The sequence below is a fragment of the Bidens hawaiensis genome, unplaced genomic scaffold (genome assembly GCF_021521415.1).
Source record: "Bidens hawaiensis isolate Kalapana, Puna unplaced genomic scaffold, B.hawaiensis_p1.1 tig00034580_1, whole genome shotgun sequence".
In the NCBI taxonomy this organism is placed as follows: Eukaryota; Viridiplantae; Streptophyta; class Magnoliopsida; order Asterales; family Asteraceae; genus Bidens; species Bidens hawaiensis.
In genome coordinates this window covers 76,699-102,430 of record NW_027505326.1, presented here as the reverse complement: position 1 = coordinate 102,430, position 25,732 = coordinate 76,699, and the positions used below count along the sequence as shown (strand labels likewise).

The 25,732-nt window shown below is 33.4% G+C and overlaps 2 protein-coding genes and 1 pseudogene across 2 annotated transcripts; all 3 read right to left on the bottom strand.

The window, feature by feature from the left end:
- Positions 1 to 7,677: 7,677 nt before the first annotated feature.
- Positions 7,678 to 7,991, bottom strand: LOC143612422 (BAG family molecular chaperone regulator 5, mitochondrial-like). Its single transcript, XM_077086409.1, has 2 exons — positions 7,845 to 7,991; positions 7,678 to 7,779 (listed from the first exon to the last, which is right to left on the bottom strand). The coding sequence occupies exons 1-2, from the start codon at positions 7,989 to 7,991 to the stop codon at positions 7,678 to 7,680; spliced, it is 249 nt and encodes an 82-aa protein (XP_076942524.1).
- A 5,979-nt stretch (positions 7,992 to 13,970) lies between these two features.
- Positions 13,971 to 14,489, bottom strand: LOC143612421 (RING-H2 finger protein ATL2-like). The gene has a single exon (XM_077086408.1). It carries the CDS (start codon positions 14,487 to 14,489, stop codon positions 13,971 to 13,973), a length of 519 nt encoding a protein of 172 aa, XP_076942523.1.
- A 4,394-nt stretch (positions 14,490 to 18,883) lies between these two features.
- Positions 18,884 to 19,294, bottom strand: LOC143612420 (RING-H2 finger protein ATL60 pseudogene; annotated as a pseudogene).
- Between the last annotated feature and the right edge of the window lie 6,438 nt (positions 19,295 to 25,732).

Sequence of the window (25,732 nt, the reverse complement as noted above, 5' to 3'; positions counted from 1 at the left end):
GACCTCTAGTAGAGGGACTCAACACTAATGAATTTATGTTAACTTACTTTACTAAGTTATACTATATGAAATTGTAACAGACTATTCACATTCTAAACTGCCCGTCACATTCATATCGAAACGAACTACTTCAAGATCAACAAAGCTAGAATCTTTAAAAATTTTAACCAAACATACAAAACTGAAAATCTAGGTGCGTCACTCGAGTCCAAGACTTCTTCTATGATTCTACCTGTTCTGGATTGGATTAAATTTGCTTGGAGGTATTCTTCTAAAGCTTGGTTTCAGCTTCTCAGTAGACTCATTTGCTCCATCTTGCAAACCTTTTAATGTTTGTGATTTTAAAGAACCTGAACTTGCACTTTTTGGCATTAGTCTTCCTTCAACTCCAATCAAGCATAAACCAAGAATCATTAGCAGCATCATGACAACAAAAATGAGAGAAACCATGTTTGATTTAAGGTTCATGATTGAAGATTTTGTTTGTTTTTTAAGTTTTAACACATGAAGTAATGAAGTACATCCATGTTTATTTATATGGTTCATGTGTTGTTGTGGATGGGATCTTTGACTGTGTTGATACTCAATATTCAACGTTAGTTGTTGGAGTTTTAAAAGGTTGTCATGTGAGTAGTGTTCTAATAATATTATTATTATTATATAGGATTCAGACTTTGGGAATGGTGGTGTGCCTTTGCGGCCTCTGTTTTCTTCATTTGTTAAGATATTATCATGTGTTTTTTTATTTTTTTATAATTTTTTTTAAATGGTGATGTGGAGATGCATTGAGAAGTGAGTCTGTTTGATCCCAATGCTTTTCTTTTTACTTTGTTGACATCTACTGTCAGCAATTCAGCAACATAAGCGTTGGTTTATTTGTTAATTGTTATTAGTTATTTAATATTAACTAGGATAATAACCCGTGTTACACACGGGTGGAAAACATATCAACAAGCAATATAAAATATAAACAACATATTTAATCTACACTAATATTTGATATAAGTTTTTTATCATTAGATATTACAAAAGATGTTAAACTATGCCTATAATATAAAAAGAAAATACTTTATCAATAAACAATGTAGTAAATAAAAAATAATATAACGTAAATGAACCATTAGACCTGAAAAAAATAAAAAACACATATTAGTAACAGATTTTGTAATATTAATTGAAAAAAATAAAAACCTATAAATACAGCATATAATTTCTAATCAAAATCCATAAATTGATTTTTGGAACTACTAAAAATTAGACATGGAGAAAAAACAGCTTATAAATAAATAAAAGAAGACCCTATAAATACAACATTTAATTTCTAATCAAAATCTAGAGCTTGACTTTTGAAAATACCAAAAATTAGACATGCAGAAAAACGAAACATCCTAGTTAGACTTAATTCTAAATATAATGAATTTATAGTTAAACAAACTATATATGATAAGGTGAATTTCTAACGGGTCATAATCATAGACAAATCAAAATCCTAATTATCTGTGATTTGGTGAATTTCTATTCAATATATAACTAATTGATCAGCGTATTACCAAAAATTACAAAAGATTTTAATTTCCAAATCTACTTGAATATCAAACGCTACATTTGAATTTGGAAAATTAAAATTACTAAATTTGAAGCCCGAAAATCGATCCACAAGCGAGAATCCGAAGTGGCCAGAAACTTAAGCAGATCTTGTTCAAATCGTAACATCTGAGATGAAATATGAGAATTCAAATCTTAAATCAAGTACATATGAAATAACCCTAAATAAAGATAATAAAATCTATTAAACAATAATGTTGAAAAACAAAACTTCATAGCAATATTTGCATTAAAAAACAAAACATGAGGAAAATTGATTACCTATATTTAATCTTCAAGGAGAAGTTACACAATGAAGGAAATAGTAGATGACCACATGAAAAAGAAAACCGTCAATTAAGAAACTAAATTGATAAATACAAAGCATATATAGCTAATTTGGATCGATTGTAACCTGCAGTTGCTTTTAGCTGTAATGATAAGTTGGTCATCGTTGATGAATCAATTGGCCGGAGAAACAGATTAGGGCTGAGAAGATGAAAACAAACGGCCGGAGAAACAGATTAGGGTTGAAGAAGACGCTCATGGTAGATGAATATTCTGGCAGGAGAAAAATATTAGGGTTCAAAGAATGAAAACAAACAACTGGTGAGTTAAACTGGGAATCGGGTTATACAAAATAGAAAAGGGTCGCGTGGTTTTTATTTTTGCTGATTAAAATTAATTGTGAGTGTGGAAATTAATTATATAGAAATGTGATGACATGGAGTTCTATGTGGACATCCTAGACAAATGACATGTAGAGAAAGTTAAGTTGCTTTAATATATTAGTTAGATACTTGTGTTAAACAACTGAGTTAAAGGTGAAAGCGACATCTAACAAAACAATTACAAACTACTGATGAACAAAAAGTAAATAACTGACTATAAGAGGAATGATATGCCAACTACTGATCTTTGTTCAAACAACTGATGTTTGTGTTTTCAGTTGTTAATATTCAACTACTTAGATCTTCTATAGTTTGTTGATAAGTTGTCGAGTATTCCTTTCTTTCTCATCAGCAGTTTTGTAATATCAAATGTTTGGAACAGCACTTTGTCAAAACACAATGAAAAACAAGTTATCAGTTATTTGGTATTTGATCCATCAGTTCTTTGCTAGTTTCAATAATCTCTCCCGTGAACTGATGATCCCAAAAACCATTTATTCTTAGTTTCATTGTTTATCTTGGTAGTCTCTTTTTGGCTGAGTCTTTGATGAATTTTATAAACCCAACTCTCAAACTATCATCCTCTTCCATATGTAATGGATGGTCTATCAAGTTCCTTAGCAAGTTCTCATTCAGCATAGGCACATTTTGAAAATCTATCCTTTATGAAGTACCGAAATGAAACTCCAAAGCGTTTTAATAAATGACTTTCTTTCCGGCCATATAACATTTCTCGCATGTAACACAAACGCATATATGATATGTGAAAAATACTATAACCTGTCATATAGCATGTGAATAATGTGTGGATAGTTTGTAAATGACTTTCAAATAGTTACCTTCCTTTTTATTGTAAAAAAGATTAAAAAATAAAAAAGTTTCTTCAACCCATAAATTATGTGTGTCTTACAAGAAAAATGATTTTTACTCTGGTTTTTCTACTTTTCATTAACCATATATTAACTATGAAATATTATTTGCCTCGGAGCATTTCAATTTTACCTATCAAATTTCAATTTTACCCATCAAATTTTTGTGAATGTTGTTTTTATAATTTATGGAGTAGTTAATGGTGATGTGAGTGGATGACATTGAGAAAAATACAGTGATTTTTTTATATGTTTGAAAAAAAAAACATGTAACACCATATATATTATTTCTGAAAGTAATTGCGAGCAGAATAGTTAGAAAAGGTAATAATAAATGATAAAAAATATTATTTAATTGAAATGAAAGAAAAAATGATAGTAATTTTTAATGTAACTTTAGGTTTAGAAATAAAAGAGTAGAAGATGTGAATCTTCCTTACTTTATTATCTAATAAAGCAATGGATTTTTCACCAAACCTTTTAAAATTGCCTAATGGCATTTTCTAAGTATTTCATTTTATATTTATATAATTCACAAAAACTCGTGGGTCATTTAAACAACCCGACTTGAACAATTTGTTATTATTGGAGCCTTTTCATCTCAAAACTTCACTCCAACCCTCTCAAGACTTAACCTAGAAATCTCTCAATCTCAAAACGGCCGCATATGATCAATCGTCCGTCGTCTTCAATGATTCTGGTATTAATCATCTGCATATGTAATCGTTTTCAACTTTTGATCTCTATAATACTAACCCTAATTTTGATTACAGATTGAATTATACACAAAGTGCAATATCGATCATCGTCTTCCAACTTTAAAGGTTTCAGCAATATCATTTTCGATTATAATATTGAAGAAGTAGTTTAATTTTGAAAGACGATTTGATTTTTAAATTGTTTTGCGTTTCATGATGTTGACAGAAATCCATTCAGACTTTTAATTATGTTGTTTCAGTCTAGACGTAGTTTTTTTGTTCTTAGTTATGTAAAGTCATTTTGATTTTCTTCGGTTATTACAAAGAAAATAAAATTGATTGTTTACTTTGAGAATGTTGGATACATTTTGTTACGGGACTTTTGGATTGGTTAATTGGTTTATGTTTGGGAATCAATTTAAACAAATTGCAGATTTATTTAGATCTAGGGGTAATTAAAGAATTAAAATTTTGAAGTCAAGTTGTTGCAGGCTTGGAGCTATTAGTCTTGAATTAGGTTTGTTGCATCAAGACCATTGGCTTTTTGATGTTTTATTATTTTTTTTTATCTTAATTGCGTGTCTGTTTTGAAACAATGTCGGTTTCATGTACACCCCTACCTGCTATTAAGATGAAATGTATTTGTAAAGAAGTTATTATTAGCGTTATTTGTAAAGAAGCTATTATTAGATGTGTCACTTGTGTATTACTTTTTATCTTCGATCTAACAGCGTTATTTATATTAGAAATCATTCTTGCAATTAATGTTACTAGAAGAGTAAAGTAGAACATGCCAGAAGGAAACATGAGCATGTGGTTCAGATGCTTTTAGCTCATTTTCAGGTTTTCTTACCTATTCTAATCAGTGCTGGCCATAGTAAATAACCATGAAAATGCTATGGTTTATAATAGATCATATCAGCTAAACTGTTGGTGGTGCAAGGAACCAATTATAAGTTTCAGAATTTACCCTTTAATTATCTTTACTCTTGACCTAAATAACTATGTTGCACTTTACCCTGGTTTATAACTAGCTGTTTGTTTATTTGGTTATCTTGCAGATCAAGAACTGCTATTACGCCTTTAGAACGACTTAAACTTTTGCTTCAGGTAAATCATCTATCTTAATTACATGAGTTAATCCAAGGCATTAGCAGGGTAAAGAAACATAAAATCAACAAATATTATTACATAAATCTAAATTGGTCTGTTTGGATTACAGTAAACATGGTGACGCTATAGTTGATATGTAATGGGGTCGTGATTGCAGCTTATAATGGGCTCGTGATTGCAGCTGAAAATAAGCTTCCATTAGCTTTAGTCGCGACCACACATTGGTAAGTACTCTTTGTATGCTTAAAACTTTATTTAGGTGTTAATACTAGCAACCCCTCATTTTACAGCCAAAATTAAATTGTTAGAGGATCACTATTTGGCTAAATGTTTATAATTTTTACTATAATTAAGTAAATAACTATATTCAAAAACGTTAATGTAATTAATTTCTTATTGATTTTATTGGTTACTTTCTATAATTAACAAAGTTATAATAAGCAAATTCAAATTTGTCATTAAACTCATTACGTTTATTTGATATAATTTGTAAATTTTTTTGTTTACATACCATTTATTGTGGAAATGTTGATGCGATATTTTTCCCGGTATTTCAAATTAAATCTACAATTACTATTTTTTATGGATTGCCTATCATTCTCAATTTATGTATGCAGTATTATGAGACCACTTAATGCAGCTACTAAGGCGATTATGTCTTCTTCAAATCCTATTGTTACTTCGTCTCATAATACAACTACAAAGCCTTATATGGATTCTTCAAAGACCATTATTACTTCATTTCAAAATACAAGGTAATATGTTTTTTTTGTTAACCTTATTGTCAATTATATATCAACTGAATATTTAAGTTCAAAACATTATCACATTATGAATATTTATGTTATATAATATTATTATGAACATCAAATTTTATTTTTTTATTTTTTGTGATTTTCCTTTTGCAGTGATTTGCTTTTCTTGCTATGTTTGACAGTTTGCTACACATAAATTATGCCTTTAAGATTGATATCAAGGAATACAATGTTTTGAAAAAAACAATGAATTTTAGTACTGCTAGGTTTTCTGATAATTCATTGATACTAGAGTGTTTGGATTAATTTTATTATAAAACTTATCACATTTATTTTATTTGAATTTCAATTCTATCTTTTTTTTTTCTTACTTGAAAGTTTGAGATATCTAAATCACCGGGGTTGACATCTTATTATTATTATTTTTTTCAAAAAGTAGATCTTATTTTTAAATTATAAATGGTTGTTTTATTTATATTTGTTTTTTTAATTAACCCGTGTATCACACGGGTTCTAACCTAGTACTCTCATATAGTTAATCTTCCATTTCGTTTGTGTTTTTATGAGTTTATCCTATGCTATGCTGTGATGTTGGCTACCATCTACTACACATAATTGATTGAGCCACTTAATATTCCATATGAGGAGGGTGTGTAGTGGGCTGGTATGTTTATTCAGGGCTTAGAATGTAAAATAAAGAAAAAAAGATACGTAAGATTAGGACTATTTAAAGGGTAAGACCCGACTCTTTTATCTAAGACCTTATCCGGACCCTTTACCGTTTTAGGAAGAAACATGGACTCGAGACCCTACCCTCTAATCAATAAAAGGGTCGGGGTAAAAATAAGGGTTTTAAGGGTCCAACCCTTTACCCTTTAAGACAATAATCACGTCTTCTTTTCAGCACTTATTAGTTGCATATCTTATACATTACTTTAATATATGAATTCTAAAACAACTACACTTTCATTTAATAATATGGTAAAGTCTAACTTTGACCGTTTGAACTGATGTATTTAATATTCACATTTAGAGAAAAATTCAATGGTTCTAATTTATATGTTTCCGGTCAGTAGTATGGACCCTTATTTTTATTTTTCTTAGTAGTTGAGAAATTTCGAATGAATCATATATGAACTACAAATCTCTCCTAAATTTTAGATGAATTACGAATATGATATATATCTAGAAAGTAGAAAACGGGTCAAGGGTTTGAATAAGGGTCGAACTCTTTTAAAACCCTTGTACCCTTTAGGGTGAAATTTAAAGACCCTGAATCCGACCCACATTATATAACAATGTCTAATTAAGTGTATTATGAGTCGGGTAATTGGGTTTCAAGGGTCCGACCCTTATCTTGCTCACCCCTACATAATATATAGGGAATTTTCACTTCCAACCCTTCTATTATGCAATAAACACACTTTGCTCTTCCATATGCTTTTATTTGTGTTAAAAATGTTTTTTTTCTATTTTATACACTGCAACGTGTGAATTTTATCGTTCTATAAATCTGGGATGCGATGCGCCTCGCGTTTAAAACTTTTATAAACACCTTCAATTTTGTTGTAAATGGCATTTCAACTGACAAAGAGAAAAGAACGAGAACCAGGTTTGATGATCGACGACGATTTTAGTTTTGTCGTAACATGCTATGCATGTAATGTCATGGCGGACGTTTAAAAATATCTAAGATGAACCTAGAAATGCTTATTTTTGTATCTGTACATCTAACATATTTAATACATTTCAATTTCAATTTAGTAATTTACAACTAAACTTTCTAAAAAAAAAGTTTATCATTAAATCTTCCAAATTAATCACAAATTACCCTAAAACAAAATATAAGATGTGTAAATGATCCCATTAAAGGTTGTAAAAATCCCGACCAAAAGTCCATTAATCGTCAATTAATCACTTACTCTTCACCCAATCGTCCGATCAAACAGACCAATGACTCACGATTTCTACAACACCGAGTATAATATTAAGCAATTGAGTCCACCTTCTCCTGTACCGCAATCACTCTCCTAGTGACCACCTTCCTCAACTCCTTAACTCCACAATCAACACCACGAACCGAATCCAGCTTCAAAAGCAAAGACATTAACGTTTCATTAACCCGCAACCTCTCCTACGTATCAACTCAACAACCTCGGTGTCCTCAAGCCTACGTTCGACTTCACAAACCTCGGTTCTAATTGAAACGATCTTCTTCACGCTTTTTCTCACCGTATACCCTCTGAACACCTTTTGGATCTTGACTGCTGCTGAATGTTGTATTTGTTGCTCGTGTGACATGAAATGGACCGGTACGTGCTTTGGTGGGGGTCTTTGCTGACGTGGAATGGATCGGGATGGTTGGTGTTTGCAGTAGTTTCTGAAAAACAAATCGTTCATCATGGATAAGTGATAATGTGTAGAATCTTGATGGTTTGAATGGATTTGTGTGTGTTTGTTTTTATATATGAAAGATTATAGTTTGAAGAGTATGTTCTGGATGAGCCGGGCATACTTCTAGACTGGTGTAGAAGAATGGAGGCGCCATTCTATAGTATCTTTTAATTTTATTCAAGGAATATGGTTTTTTCTTTTTTTTAAGCGCAATTGTAACCTGGGCAAATTAACCGGTTAACCGAACTGATTCGAAAACTGAACCGGTTTGAAACCGATTATGTAAAAACCAGTTTGGAACCGAAAACCATAGGTTCGGAACCGGTTTGTAATTTTCTCCACCAAAACTGGTTCCAAACCAGTTAACCGAACAGAAACCGGCTAAAACCGGGCAAAAACCGGTCAAAATCCGAACCGAAACCGATCAAAACCCAAACCAAAACCGATCGTAACATTGTAAGAAACCGGTTTCAACCCGAACCGACACCGATCATAAACCGATTTTTACTTTTGTTGACCAAACCGGTTTTGAGTTTTAAGCTGGTTTGTACACCTCTATTGTAACCACCACCAATATCTGGATAAGTCCTTTTAAGATGGGAAATCAACCGTTCATACTGATTTTGACGTTCAAAGCTTTAACTCAACCAAGAACACTATCAAAAAGGAAGCCATCACTGTTGAAAAACCCTCATATTTCGAACTTAGGACCTTAATATTGTTGGCTCAATTGTTGTTTGGGCTAAGTGTAAATCACAGCTCAAGAATTAAAGGGTTTTATTATATTTGGTAATGTCTTAGCTAGCAAGTTAGATTGGTCTATATAAACCGAGTTATAGTTAGACATTATAGATTAAGAAGTTGGTGCAACCAAGTTAGGGTTTGAGAGTTGTAACCAGTTTTTTGTGTAATATTTTCTGATTAATATAAACAAAAGGTATTTGTTTAGTTCGTGTTTGATTATCGATCTGAAACTTAAAATATCCCAAACCTTAACCATAACCACCATGTCATTAAAAGCCAACAGCAGTATAGAACGTGATTAAAAAAAAGATCATAATGAGTATTTGATTTTTAGTGGTCCAACACCTTGTGTGGACTTGATACTCTTGATTAATCGACTTCGGCTCTGGTTTATTATTTATCAACCAATTTATATACAACTTTTATTATTTTTATGTATTTGGATAAAAGCCTTAAATGAACCTTAGCACAACTCGAGCTCGTTTAGTACCTTAAACGAGCCAAAGCGCAACTCAAGCTTGGTTCTGAGGTGCTAACTTATTAACTTATAATACATAGAAATTTAAAAGATGTCAAACTTAAACATATATAATGGTCGAGCTCAGACTCGATAATTAAACGAGCTTCATCTGAGGCTCAGGCTCGGCACGTGCTCATAAAAGCTCCATTTGAATTGCCGTAGATAAAATTATATCACTCGACTCGTATCATTCTTCCGTTCAAAAGCTCTAAAACATCGGTTTGAAGCTTGAAAAAACTTAACGACGTTAAGTGTTTTTTAATGGAGGACCATTGAGATAAAAATGACTCGTATCATTCTTCCGTTCAAAAGCTCTAAAACATCGGCTTGAAACTCGAAAAAAACTTAACGACGTTGAGTGTTTTTTAACGGAAAACCATTGAGACAAAAATATATGAAAGGTTGGACCGTTGGTAGTAATTTTTAAAGTTATGATTATTATCGGCCAATACACAAAAATTGAGATCATTTGTTTTCAATTTTCCTAAATTTCTTGACCCGAATAAATTAAATAATCAAAGGGGATATACAAGAAATGTTAAAACTTTAAAGTATAATGTTGGGCTGGGAAATGGCCCAAAAGCCTAAACACACTTATTCACCTCACCAGCAAATTCCTAAACACAACGACTACACTTTTTTTTCTAGTTCTTTCACTTTTTTAACTGGGTTCGCTTTGCCAAAAAGAATGGGTTCGCTCGTTAATTTGATATATAGATTATATATAAAAGCGAAAAAGACCGGATTCGGACAATCGACGAACCCGGTGGCCAAGCTGTAGCTCCACCATTTTTACCATCCAGTATTCTTAAGATGACGATGAAGCTAGTTCAGAAGTCAAACCCTTATGTCGATAATTGTTCGCTTCATCTCCTTTCTGATCAACCATGGGGTTTCTACACACGGGACAAGTCGAGTGCGAATTAAACCACATATCAATACATTCCATGTGAAACCCATGCTCACATTCCGGCAACACTCGAGTTTTCTCCCCTTCCTTCACCTCACACAAACAAACCGCGCATTCTAACCCGTCTTTAAACCTTTCAGGATCGAACCGTTCGACTTTAATGGTTTTCAAGAATGTATGGTCCGGTCCCCGTTGCTCACTAACATTGTTGGAGTCTTGGCGCGCATGTGGCCGACAGTGTTTGGAAGCGACATAGACCAACAAAAGGAAGATTATTATGATGAATATCGAGATGAACAACAGTTGAGCCATACTTGATTTGGTAGAACTAGAAGATTACTTAAAGCTGGCTGGTGGACTTGAATCATATATAGTCGTGTTTGGTCTTCACTTTGTTACATTTTTTCTTTTGGCATGGGTAGACTTTTTGTAGTTTGAGTGGTATACTTTGTTTGACCCATTCGTTGGTCCAAATTGCATGGTTGATGCTAAGTTCGTATACCCTATTACAACTAGACTTGTATGTCACCGTTAGAACATTCACAACAATAAACTTATACAAACCGACACATTATCGCCACATCAGATTCCAAACTTTTCTTAAAAACCCTAACTTTCTTTCACAACAAGAAACCTTCACAAACCTTATTAAAAAAATATTAAATATGTATGTATATGCATATATAGTATGTGTGTATATATAAGAGGGGAGGGACCCACTGTGCAAGTTTGCAGCCATGGACTTTAGTTCATGGACTTGGCACCACAACGGTGGATTATTTCCACATCACGTGTGCTTCCTTGCCACATCACCCAGACCTTGGGGTGTGGCTTGTTGTAGATGCTCTTATAGTGGGATGATAATGGGTCAGGTTTGGACGAGTTTAGGTAATTCCAAGCCCATTCCTAATATTTAAATCTTGTCTGTCCTATACCCGGTTTAAATCTTGTTGGGTTTCAATCACGTAATCATATGCCTGGTATTGGGCAAATCCGTAGGTTTTAGGTATACTTGTTTGCTTAGTAAAAGTACATGTTAGATATCTATAAGGTTTTGATAAATTATAGCTAATCAATTAAATAGGGCAACTATTAGTTAACTACAATAAAATGATTATCATAAAATGTTTTTATAATCAAATAACACATGACAAGGCGAGACTAGTTGGTTGTTAGGGGATGTTAGATTCCTTATAACTTTTTATTAAGTTAATAAGTTATAAAAGTATAGCTTATGAAACTTTTCCTCTCACAATATAAGCAATCTCAAACACCTTATTACTTTTCAAAAAGTTAATAAGTTGATGAAAATAAGCAATCCCAAACACCCCCTTAATTTAGAGCAAAGTAAAACAAATACCTCCCGCTAAACCATTGGTAAAAACCGATAGTATTCTTAAGCCGTTGGCAATTGCCTACAAAATTAAGAGGGATCTAATGATCACATTTTGGTACGTAACCAATGGATTGATCGACTGTAAGGACATGCGTAGTAGGGCGTTGCCCACTCTCCCAATAACCAATCATAAAAATTCAAGTTTGTTTTTTTATTTTTATTTGACTTATAACAATTTACTTTATTTTTTTTAATTATCTAATTAGTATAATTGAAAACTTTAGTGCCACAAAGTGTGTTATTTCTGTTTTGTATATATAGTAATGGCTTTGTCTCGTTTGATGTTGGCTGAATGGTTGTCTTGATAAGGTTAAATGTTTGGTCCATTTGAGACCAAGTTCGAATCTCTGATGGTGCAAACATTGGTCTCTCCGTTTTTTTTAAGTTTCTCTAATGGTGCAAACATTTTTGTTTTAGTTATTTATGTTTTTTTATGTGAGAAAGATTGTCTTTCAACATTAATTTTGATGTGGGCCCGATGGATGTGTTGTTAAGTAAAACCGACGGAATTCGATCGCCTGATTTTGTTTTAGTTTTGGTGCCGTAATAAAAACCTACTGAATTCCAATTTTGTTTTTGTTTTTTATCCTTTTGTTTTACTTTCGGTACTGTAACAAACGTGACACATACTGACCAAATTTGCTTAGACTCACCACCTCAACACCCGACCGGATCGAAAATGCTCGGGTTCTACCAACGCCCGTGTTTTAGTGACCGGCGCCACCTCGTTAGCCCACCTTAGTTTTTATATTGCCTTTTTCCTTATTTTCGGCTTTAGTTCTGATACCATAACGCACGTAACCAAAACCGACCGAATTCGTGTCGACTTACTGTCTCAAAACAAGGACTGACAATGCTTGAGTTTACTACTGCCCGGGTTTTACTAACCTGCCCCGACACAACATCCCAGGTAATACACTAGCTTATAATAAACAAGTTTTTTTACACAATAATTTACCAAGCATTCTATTATCTTACTCTCTTACTACTTTTTATCATATTTTGATCTAGCAAGCGTTTCAATGAATCACAACAATCCGAGTAACACATTCTATAACCCGCAAAACAGCCAACCCTCCAAATATTTTCAACCCGTATCTTATTTATGTTTCCTTTGTATTTTCGTTTTAATAATTTTATTTTAATGTTATTTATTACTTTAATTTCTATATTAAAAAAGATAGTGTTAAAACAATAATAATTATGTAATAATTACAAAGGCTTCTACCACTACTAGGAAAAAACTTTACTGTCTATGTGGCAGTGAGATGACATGAAAAAAAGGGTGTTTTAAGCTCTCTGCTATGAGAAACTAGAAAATAAAATAAAAATATGGTGGAGGGTGTGATACAGAGACGTGTGAGGGAGAAGTAATGTAAGGGATGGGGGCTAGATAGTTGAGTTTTTATATTTTCGATTCTTTTTAAGTAGCAAACTTGCACGATTCTAAATCTACTCTAAAATTCACATATTCAATTTTGTTCACAATGAAACTTGAACCCTCATAAATTGCTTGAACCCTCATAAGTTGCAAGGGAATGACTCAACTTACTCATCCTCCTTATATCTTTGACCTACATGTTCTTTGGTATTTATATTATAGTAAATTTTGTGTTTTTAAACTTAATGGAAGAGTAGTCATTTTATGAAAAACACACTTTTAACATAAATTGATAAAATATACATAGATGTTACCGCTAACCGGTAAACACATGAATATATCCTTAGAGTTAACATCACTAGGGGTGCAAACGAGCCGAGCTACTCGAGATCGGCTCGTTAAAAAGCTCGATTGACCCAAGCTTAATCGAGCCCAAACCGAGCTCGAGTTCGAGCTTAAAAATAAGCTCGTTTAATAAACGAGCCCAAGCCCGAACTTCACTTATCAAGATCGAACCAGCTCGCGAGCCTAAATGAGCCTGTCATTTATATATATATATATATTAAATACATATATAATAATGAGTAATTATATATAATGTTATGAAAAAATAAATAAAAATAACTAAATAATATATATTATTTTATACATAAAATTATAATATATATATAATTATTATATAAAAAATAATTGATAAATAGTAAACGAGCCCGAGCTCGAGCTCTGAGTAAGTTAAACGAGCCGAGCTCAAGCCTAGTAGAGCTCGGGCTCGGCTCAGCTTGTTTGCACCCCTAAAAATGACACTCTGACAGCTATTAGCAACTAATTGGTATTCCATTAAACTATCTTTCTATTTTGAGATAACATGATAATAAAAAGATAAATTAACAATTTGGAGCTATTTAATGCCTTAACTCAAGGGATTAAACTTTCAACTAGGCATCTAGTTCAGAAGTTGAGCCCTTATGATGAACATTATCACCTTCATCTTCTTCCAACTGATCAACCATGGGGTTCCTACACACGGGACAAGTCGAGTGCGAATAAAACCACATATCAACACATTCCATGTGAAACCCATGCTCACATTCGGGCAACACTCGAGTTTTCTCTCCTTCCTTCACCTCACACAAACAAACCGCACATTGTAGCCCGTCTTGAAACCTTTCAGGGTCGAACCTTACCACCCTTATGGTTTGCAAGAATGTACGGTCCATGCCTCGTTGCTCATTGACATGGTCGTTGGATTCTTGGCGCGCATATGGCCGACAGTGTCTAGAGACGAAGTACAGCAATATGAGGAACATTATGACGATGAATATCCAGATGATCCATAGTAAAACCATATTTGATAATTTGGTAGAAGATTGTTGTGAAGCTAGTGCAGGATTTAAGGAAGAAATGCTAACCGTGTTACATTCTTTTTTTTTGGACTTGTAGTTTGAAGTTTCCATGGTATACTTTGTTTGACCCATTCATTGGTCCAAATTGTATGGATTTATGCTAAATTTTAGGATTGAGAACAATCCTCCATCTCTCATATAATGGTTTTGTCAAGTAGTAGTGAAGGAATGTACATAGCAATTAGCAATATAACAAATACGCGTATATTGCACATATTGAATTATACGTGTCATCGATGACGGAGCCAGAAAAAATTTCTTGTGTGTGCGCCGTGATTTACAAAATTGATTTATTACTATCCAGCATTAAAGTTTTCGGGTTGTATTGAGTCAGGTCACATAACATACATTTGCTAGTGAAACCATATATATCCTTTTATTAGCTAAAACTCTAGAAACACAAAAACAAGTGTTAGCTAATAACCATAACCGAGGCATTTTATCAATAACTTGGTTTGTTTATTTTTAGCAAAGTAATTTTCCAATAATATGTCCGTAAATAATAAAAAATACTCTTCAATTATGTATCTTGTTAAAATGATAAAAAAAAACTTTAGAAAAGGTTAAATAAGTTTAACAAATCTAATTATGAAAAGTAAAAGGTATTACACAATTATTTGTGAAAAAGAATAGAAAAAACTGTTCCGAAAATCGCATGATCTAATAAATATTCTAATTAAATATAGTAACACTTAAATAAAAATATAATAAAAACTACTAAATCAATTTATGAAAAATAAAATCCTTGAAAGTTAACCTACTATTATATCTCAAAGTAAAATAAAACAAAATTAAAAAACAGTTTCTACATTAATGATGCATAGTGAATATAGGTATTGAGTACCTTTAAAGCCTACTTGACCTAAAATATTAAATTACCTATTTTGTTTCTTCTTCATTAAATAGACGCAGCTAGCAATTCCTCCATTGATTTTCCTTTCGTTCACCGGAAAAAAAATTCCGATATGCTTTCTTCGCCTTTTCGTTTCTTAATTAATGGGTTCGGTCACCAAAAATGAATAGGTTCATTAGTTAATACACTACTATACGCTCTAAATAAAATTGAAAATAGAATGGGTTCGGGCGAACCCGGTCTGTAGCTCCGCCATTGTGTGTCACGAATGTCACGCATTATGCTTTGTCTTTGGTTCGGACTAACTTTTGTTTGGGTGCGGGCGGGTTGTTATCAGAACCAATATCATTTTAATCAGAATGATAAGAGTATTTTTTTTTGGAACGAGTGAACGACCAACTAAGTAACACCGGGTACTCCTTACGCGGCCTCCAATGGCTAAAGGTAGCCCAAGCTGGCCACGAGTCCGGACGGACGGAGCCCCTAGCGGTCCACCTATTGAGGGATTCCCTGGATAAAACCAGACCCCCACGTCCGCCAAACGGCACGACAGCGAGGAGCCGGTAAAACCGTGTGAGACCAGGACTCGAACCTTGGCAAGCTAGGGTCATCCCTCATATCTCCCATATAAATTGGTGATAGTGAGGTTTAAACCCCTAACTCTCACCAGTAAATTGATGATAAGAGTAATTAAGTTTTTGTTTTAGAAATCAACTAAAAGTTGTTGTCATGTATAATAATAATAATTTCATTAATGCATGTATATGTTCTTATAATATCTTGATATTATTAGATTGTTTTTGTGATTCCTATTAGATGATATGAAACGGGTACCCTGTTTAAATATTGCATGGTCCTAAGTATTACTTAAAATTAAATAGTGTGAAGGTGTCATACAAATACAAGTCCGGTTGTAATTAACGAGTTTTATTGTCCATGTGCTACTTGAGATCGATTTATTAAAAGATTACAAGTTTAAACACCACTAATCAAACGAGTGTAACAGTGTTCCCGTTTGTAATTATCTACGAATTACAGACAGAAGTCCCAAAATAATATTTAAAACATTTTTTTTGAACGACGTCTCATTTCAAAAGTTTGTAAGGTTAGTGGAAAACATCGTCTCATTCAACAATCCGTCGGTAATATGTGATTGGAATTCTGGTAAGATCCCCCATTCTTTCTAGACGGGTGTTGAATCACCGTAAAATAACCAAACTACCCTTATTATTATTAAGGGTAGTTTGGTCATTTTACACAAACATAACTGAAAAATCTAACGGCGTTAGCATGTAAGGACCACCGTAATTACAAAATTCATACATCTGAATCACCTTAGTAATAAGTTTATCATATTTATAATTAGTTAAGTTTGAGAATCAAACGTGCAATATCTACAAACCATAAGGATCAACGATACGGTTAACTCTTTACAATTTAATGGTATAGAATAATACTCATCTTATAAAAAAAGTTACCTAGGCTATGTTTGTTGGTGAAAAAAGGGCAAATGTGTAAAGCATGACTGCCTAAGTAAAATAAGAATCTTCGCTTGATGTTGGCTGAATGGTTGTCTTGATAAGGTTAAATGTTTGGTCCATTTGAGACCAAGTTCGAATCTCTGATGGTGCAAACATTGGTCTCTCCGTTTTTTTTAAGTTTCTCTAATGGTGCAAACATTTTTGTTTTAGTTATTTATGTTTTTTTATGTGAGAAAGATTGTCTTTCAACATTAATTTTGATGTGGGCCCGATGGATGTGTTGTTAAGTAAAACCGACGGAATTCGATCGCCTGATTTTGTTTTAGTTTTGGTGCCGTAATAAAAACCTACTGAATTCCAATTTTGTTTTTGTTTTTTATCCTTTTGTTTTACTTTCGGTACTGTAACAAACGTGACACATACTGACCAAATTTGCTTAGACTCACCACCTCAACACCCGACCGGATCGAAAATGCTCGGGTTCTACCAACGCCCGTGTTTTAGTGACCGGCGCCACCTCGTTAGCCCACCTTAGTTTTTATATTGCCTTTTTCCTTATTTTCGGCTTTAGTTCTGATACCATAACGCACGTAACCAAAACCGACCGAATTCGTGTCGACTTACTGTCTCAAAACAAGGACTGACAATGCTTGAGTTTACTACTGCCCGGGTTTTACTAACCTGCCCCGACACAACATCCCAGGTAATACACTAGCTTATAATAAACAAGTTTTTTTACACAATAATTTACCAAGCATTCTATTATCTTACTCTCTTACTACTTTTTATCATATTTTGATCTAGCAAGCGTTTCAATGAATCACAACAATCCGAGTAACACATTCTATAACCCGCAAAACAGCCAACCCTCCAAATATTTTCAACCCGTATCTTATTTATGTTTCCTTTGTATTTTCGTTTTAATAATTTTATTTTAATGTTATTTATTACTTTAATTTCTATATTAAAAAAGATAGTGTTAAAACAATAATAATTATGTAATAATTACAAAGGCTTCTACCACTACTAGGAAAAAACTTTACTGTCTATGTGGCAGTGAGATGACATGAAAAAAAGGGTGTTTTAAGCTCTCTGCTATGAGAAACTAGAAAATAAAATAAAAATATGGTGGAGGGTGTGATACAGAGACGTGTGAGGGAGAAGTAATGTAAGGGATGGGGGCTAGATAGTTGAGTTTTTATATTTTCGATTCTTTTTAAGTAGCAAACTTGCACGATTCTAAATCTACTCTAAAATTCACATATACAATTTTGTTCACAATGAAACTTGAACCCTCATAAATTGCTTGAACCCTCATAAGTTGCAAGGGAATGACTCAACTTACTCATCCTCCTTATATCTTTGACCTACATGTTCTTTGGTATTTATATTATAGTAAATTTTGTGTTTTTAAACTTAATGGAAGAGTAGTCATTTTATGAAAAACACACTTTTAACATAAATTGATAAAATATACATAGATGTTACCGCTAACCGGTAAACACATGAATATATCCTTAGAGTTAACATCACTAGGGGTGCAAACGAGCCGAGCTACTCGAGATCGGCTCGTTAAAAAGCTCGATTGACCCAAGCTTAATCGAGCCCAAACCGAGCTCGAGTTCGAGCTTAAAAATAAGCTCGTTTAATAAACGAGCCCAAGCCCGAACTTCACTTATCAAGATCGAACCAGCTCGCGAGCCTAAATGAGCCTGTCATTTATATATATATATATATATATTAAATACATATATAATAATGAGTAATTATATATAATGTTATGAAAAAATAAATAAAAATAACTAAATAATATATATTATTTTATACATAAAATTATAATATATATAATTATTATATAAAAAATAATTGATAAATAGTAAACGAGCCCGAGCTCGAGCTCTGGGTAAGTTAAACGAGCCGAGCTCAAGCCTAGTAGAGCTCGGGCTCGGCTCGGCTTGTTTGCACCCCTAAAAATGACACTCTGACAGCTATTAGCAACTAATTGGTATTCCATTAAACTATCTTTCAATTTTGAGATAACATGATAATAAAAAGATAAATTAACAATTTGGAGCTATTTAATGCCTTAACTCAAGGGATTAAACTTTCAACTAGGCATCTAGTTCAGAAGTTGAGCCCTTATGATGAACATTATCACCTTCATCTCCTTCCAACTGATCAATCATGGGGTTCCTACACACGGGACAAGTCGAGTGCGAATAAAACCACATATCAACACATTCCATGTGAAACCCATGCTCACATTCGGGCAACACTCGAGTTTTCTCTCCTTCCTTCACCTCACACAAACAAACCGCACATTGTAGCCCGTCTTGAAACCTTTCAGGGTCGAACCTTACCACCCTTATGGTTTGCAAGAATGTACGGTCCATGCCTCGTTGCTCATTGACATGGTCGTTGGATTCTTGGCGCGCATATGGCCGACAGTGTCTAGAGACGAAGTACAGCAGTATGAGGAACATTATGACGATGAATATCGAGATGATCCATAGTAAAACCATATTTGATAATTTGGTAGAAGATTGTTGTGAAGCTACTGCAGGATTTAAGGAAGAAATGCTAACCGTGTTACATTCTTTTTTTTTTGGACTTGTAGTTTGAAGTTTCCATGGTATACTTTGTTTGACCCATTCATTGGTCCAAATTGTATGGATTTATGCTAAATTTTAGGATTGAGAACAATCCTCCATCTCTCATATAATGGTTTTGTCAAGTAGTAGTGAAGGAATGTACATAGCAATTAGCAATATAACAAATACGCGTATATTGCACATATTGAATTATACGTGTCATCGATGACGGAGCCAGAAAAAATTTCTTGTGGGTGCGCCGTGATTTACAAAATTGATTTATTACTATCCAGCATTAAAGTTTTCGGGTTGTATTGAGTCAGGTCACATAACATACATTTGCTAGTGAAACCATATATATCCTTTTATTAGCTAAAACTCTAGAAACACAAAAACAAGTGTTAGCTAATAACCATAACCGAGGTATTTTATCAATAACTTGGTTTGTTTATTTTTAGCAAAGTAATTTTCCAATAATATGTCCGTAAATAATAAAAAATACTCTTCAATTATGTATCTTATTAAAATGATAAAAAAAAACTTTAGAAAAGGTTAAATAAGTTTAACAAATCTAATTATGAAAAGTAAAAGGTATTACACAATTATTTGTGAAAAAGAATAGAAAAAACTGTTCCGAAAATCGCATGATCTAGTAAATATTCTAATTAAATATAGTAACACTTAAATAAAAATATAATAAAAACTACTAAATCAATATATGAAAAATAAAATCCTTGAAAGTTAACCTACTATTATATCTCAAAGTAAAATAAAACAAAATTAAAAAACATTTTCTACATTAATGATGCATAGTGAATATAGGTATTGAGTACCTTTAAAGCCTACTTGACCTAAAATATTAAATTACCTATTTTGTTTCTTCTTCAGTAAATAGACGCAGCTAGCAATTCCTCCATTGATTTTCCTTTCGTTCACCGGAAAAAAAATTCCAATATGCTTTCTTCGCCTTTTCGTTTCTTAATTAATGGGTTCGGTCACCAAAAATGAATAGGTTCATTAGTTAATACACTACTATACGCTCTAAATAAAATTGAAAATAGAATGGGTTCGGGCGAACCCGGTCTGTAGCTCCGCCATTGTGTGTCACGAATGTCACGCATTATGCTTTGTCTTTGGTTCGGACTAACTTTTGTTTGGGTGCGGGCGGGTTGTTATCAGAACCAATATCATTTTAATCAGAATGATAAGAGTATTTTTTTTTGGAACGAGTGAACGACCAACTAAGTAACACCGGGTACTCCTTACGCGGCCTCCAATGGCTAAAGGTAGCCCAAGCCGGCCACGAGTCCGGACGGACGGAGCCCCTAGCGGTCCACCTATTGAGGGATTCCCTGGATAAAACCAGACCCCCACGTCCGCCAAACGGCACGACAGCGAGGAGCCGGTAAAACCGTGTGAGACCAGGACTCGAACCTTGGCAAGCCAGGATCATCCCTCATATCTCCCATATAAATTGGTGATAGTGAGGTTTAAACCCCTAACTCTCACCAGTAAATTGATGATAAGAGTAATTAAGTTTTTGTTTTAGAAATCAACTAAAAGTTGTTGTCATGTATAATAATAATAATTTCATTAATGCATGTATATGTTCTTATAATATCTTGATATTATTAGATTGTTTTTGTGATTCCTATTAGATGATATGAAACGGGTACCCTGTTTAAATATTGCATGGTCCTAAGTATTACTTAAAATTAAATAGTGTGAAGGTGACATACAAATACAAGTCCGGTTGTAATTAACGAGTTTTATTGTCCATGTGCTACTTGAGATCGATTTATCAAAAGATTACAAGTTTAAACACCACTAATCAAACGAGTGTAACAGTGTTCCCGTTTGTAATTATCTACGAATTACAGACAGAAGTCCTAAAATAATATTTAAAACATTTTTTTTGAATGACGTCTCATTTCAAAAGTTTGTAAGGTTAGTGGAAAACATCGTCTCATTCAACAATCCGTCGGTAATATGTGATTGGAATTCTGGTAAGATCCCCCATTCTTTCTAGACGGGTGTTGAATCACCGTAAAATAACCAAACTACCCTTATTATTATTATTAAGGGTAGTTTGGTCATTTTACACAAACATAACTGAAAAATCTAACGGCGTTAGCATGTAAAGACCACCGTAATTACAAAATTCATACATCTGAATCACCTTAGTAATAAGTTTATCATATTTATAATTAGTTAAGTTTGAGAATCAAACGTGCAATATCTACAAACCATAAGGATCAACGATACGGTTAACTCTTTACAATTTAATGGTATAGAATAATACTCATCTTATAAAAAAAGTTACCTAGGCTATGTTTGTTGGTGAAAAAAGGGCAAATGTGTAAAGCATGACTGCCTAAGTAAAATAAGAATCTTCGTCAAAATTTACTCTTATTAACAACCAAGTATTCTAACAAACTATATTTAAGTGAATGTGGTTTTAAAAGATTAAATTTTGCAATTCAAAGATAGGTAGCGGCGTTGCTTGTTACCCGCTTGTCTTCTGTTTCGATGTAATCATTACCTTGCTTATTACAAAGTTAATTGAAATATTAAAGAAGTTAAAATGATTGTAAAGTGATAAACATAAATAGAACTTTGAAGTAATTAATGATAACTAAAAAAAACAAGGGATTAAACTTTGGATTACCTCTCAGTATTCTCATTAACAATTTCATTTGCTATCAACGACAACGACGACGATGAAGCTAGTTCAGACGTCGAACCCTTTCTACGACTGTCAGCTTCATCTCTCTCCACCAACATAGTATGCGAATCTTGTACTTCCACTAATATTTCCAACGGTTCACCAACGGGGTTCCTACATATAGGACAAGTCGAGTGCGAATGAAACCACATATCAATGCATTCCTTGTGAAACACATGTTCACAATCGGGCAATACTCGAGTTTTCTCTCCTTCCGTCACCTCACATAAACAAACCGCACATTGTAACCCGTCTTTGAACCTTTTAGGGTCGAACGGTATGACCCCTATGGTTTCCAAGAATGTATGGTCGAGGCCTTGTGGTTCAACGACATGATTGTTGGTGTCTTGGATTGCTTGTGGACACGTTTTGGAGAAGAAGTAGACCAATATGAAGAAGAGTACGATGAAGAATATCACTATGATCGACATTATAAAGATGTTCCGGGTTAATTCCATCACACCTTGGTTGTCAAAGTTATTGTTTCCCATATTGATTTGGTAGCTACATGATTAATGAGAAGTAGGTGGTGGATTTAAGGAAGATGAAGACATGGATGTGAATCATAGTCGTGTTATTCACTTTGTTTAGACTTTTTTATGGGATAATGACCGAAATGTCCCTTTGACTAGTCAATGTCGACAAAATGTTAATTTTAGATTTCTATCAACCAATTCTCATCGTCGACCCGATCACCTTGTAATCACTACTCGATGGTATTTTAACCAACCAGATTTGCCACGCGTCATAAAACCTACAGGTCGCTAGTTATTATTCAAAAAAATTGCCGAGGTCAACATGATTATTTAGGTGTCCGATGAGATTATTATGGCTTCCAATGAGATTTATTTTGGCTTCCGACGAGATTTATTTTACTTCCGAGTAGACTTATTTTAGCGTCAGACGAGATTTATTTTGGCTTCCGGCAAGATTTATTTCGCTTCTGGCGAGATTTTTTGGACAAGTGGCGATATCTTGTCGATTAAAAATCCCGTCGAGTAATGATTAAAAAGTGACAGGGTCAACGAGTTTTAAAGTAGACATTACGAGAACTGATTTGTCAAATTAACATTTTGTCGACTTTAACCGATCAAATGGGCATTTTCGTCATTTTTCCCATCCTTTAGACTAAAGTGTAATTGGTACTTATTCTTTGTTTGACTCATTCTTTGATACAAACTACACAGTACATTGACTTAAAATAGTATGATTCATAATTGAGATCAATCATCATCTCTTATTTTGATTCAACTAATTTGCTTTGTCAAGGTATTAATGAAGGGATGTATTATATCAAACACGACTTTAAGTCTTCATCAACGCTATTATAGAGTATAGATGTGTATATGTGCCATGTCTGTCACGTTATCTTTTGTCTTTGGTTCGGACCAATTTTTGTTAGGGTGCGGACGGGTTGTTGCCTGAACCAACGTTGGTCCTGATGGCAAAGCGGGTATTGTTCGGATTTGTGCATTTAATTGTACGAAACTAATGGATTTTTTTGAAGTTGTGACATCAACTATAAGTTTTTGTCAAGTATGATTTTAGTAACGCATGTATATGTTCATATAATATCTTGATATTATTATTGTTTCTATGATTTATATTTGATGATATGAAATGGGTACACGGTTTAGTTATTACACGGTCCCATATTGGCCACCAAAGCTAAAAATATCATGTAAAATTAATAGATATTGATAGTGTGACGGTGACATGTATAGAAGTTGGGATGCAATTAACGAGTTAAATAGTTCGTTAGCTACTTGAGTTCGGTGTATGAAGAGATTAGGAATTTAAACGAGCTGGAGTCTAAAATTCATATGCCCACCAAGATTAGTAGGCTTTTGAGGTTATTATTATTTTTATGAAAATTAATAACAGTATATGGTAAAAGATGTATATAAAATTACGGAAAACAAATTAAATAAAATGTTATATTTTAATAGTTAAAAAAAGTATATATGTAAGCGGAACTCACCATCTTTTTTATATTTAAAAAATATATAAAAAAATACTTAAATATATTCTTTTAGCAGTGCTCGTAGATTTTCTAAAAATAAACCCCACTATGTGGGATTCTGTTGCTACAATGGGATAGCTAAAAATAAGAGTATAACGGTCAAATATTGTATCCCTAACAGAACTTTTCTACCTGCTAAGAAGCAAAGAAAACATGACCGATTAGTCTCACCGTAGAAGGGGGTCTCCTACGATCAACCTCCGACGTGGGAATCAGTGATATGATACGATAATGAGATTGTAGGAGTAAGTATGAAGAGAGAGTTAAAGAGAAATAGGGTGAATGAGAAAAAATATACCTTTGGCTGAAATGTTCTTTTTATAGGCAGCCGGAAGCTTCTCTGGGGGAAACTTAAGTTTCTTAAAGGGAAGGAGTAAGCTATTCTTTTAGTTTGCGCAGACTGGGTGCATGCCATTTTCGTGCAACATTCGCCCAGCTTTTGTTTGTCTTGTTGTTACTTTTACTTTATGACAGACATCAAACTTTTGACAGCTTCATTTTATTGCAGCTAGAGTTTCCAGCTTTCCTGTTTAACAGCTTCTGCTAGCTACTTCTTTATTCCTAAGCTTCATTTTATAAACCTCACCTTTTAAGTGGATAGGGATACCCTCATTATCAGATTCTAATCCCAACCTTTCGATAGAACCGAAGTAACGAACCCAAACTCTTGCCATCTCTTTTGCACCACATATCGGATACATGGTTTTCTCATATGGAAGCAACAAAATGCACTAAAAACTAAAATTTCAATATAACTGTAAACAATAAATTTTATTAAATATAAGAAAAAATTACGAAGTTTATCCTTTTGAATTACCCAAAATTAGGTTTGATTTTGCTAGTAGTTCCTAAAAGTTAGGTGTTCGTGATTCGCACACCGGCTAGGGCTGCCACTTTTACTCGAAACCTAACACGAACTCGAACTAACCTAACCCGAGAAAAGACAAACCCGAACCCGAAGCGAAGTAGTTCGGGTTGGTTCTTGGGTCTGAATTCTGAGTTTCGGGTCAACCCGAATAAACTTTTAGTTTTAAACCCAGATAATAACATGCGTAATCGAATGTTGTCATCCCACCTATTATGAATATACTATTTCTTGTTTACTAATGTTTTCGATCTATAACTAAAAGCAGCTATAATCGAACACTCTAATCATGACATATCGATTACGATTATATTTGTATTGTTTATTATGGCCAGACTTTGTAAAAATTTACTCTTTTTTAGTCTACTATACCATGTTATTTTTGTTTTCTTATTTGTTATTTATGTTACGAGTGATAAAAACATGTTAGCTTTTGTTTTAGTGTTGTAGTTCTTTTAATCTTTGTTTGTTTTTTAAGATACTCAAAACCCGATTAACCCAATCTGAAAAAACCCGAACACGAACAACCCGAACCTGAAAAAACCATGAGAGATTCGGGTTGGGTTTCGGGTCTAGAATTTGAACATTGAAACCCGAATAACCAGACCCGAAAAACCCGAAACCCAAAAAACTAACCCGAAAAACACCTCTAAAAACCGTCATAACGTATCAGTTATGGTTATGGTTATGGTTATCCATTAACCGACATATCGGTTATGGTTATGAGTTTGATCCAAAACTGCCCCAAACCGACCC

Coding starts and splice junctions, on each gene's coding strand:
- LOC143612422 (XM_077086409.1), bottom strand. CDS start 7,991: ATGTCACACGAGCAACAAATACAACATTCAGCAGCAGTCAAGATCCAA. Junction 7,780..7,844: donor GTAGGCTTGAGGACACCGAG/GTTGTTGAGTTG, acceptor TTGCTTTTGAAG/CTGGATTCGGTTCGTGGTGT.
- LOC143612421 (XM_077086408.1), bottom strand. CDS start 14,489: ATGGAAACTTCAAACTACAAGTCCAAAAAAAAAGAATGTAACACGGTT.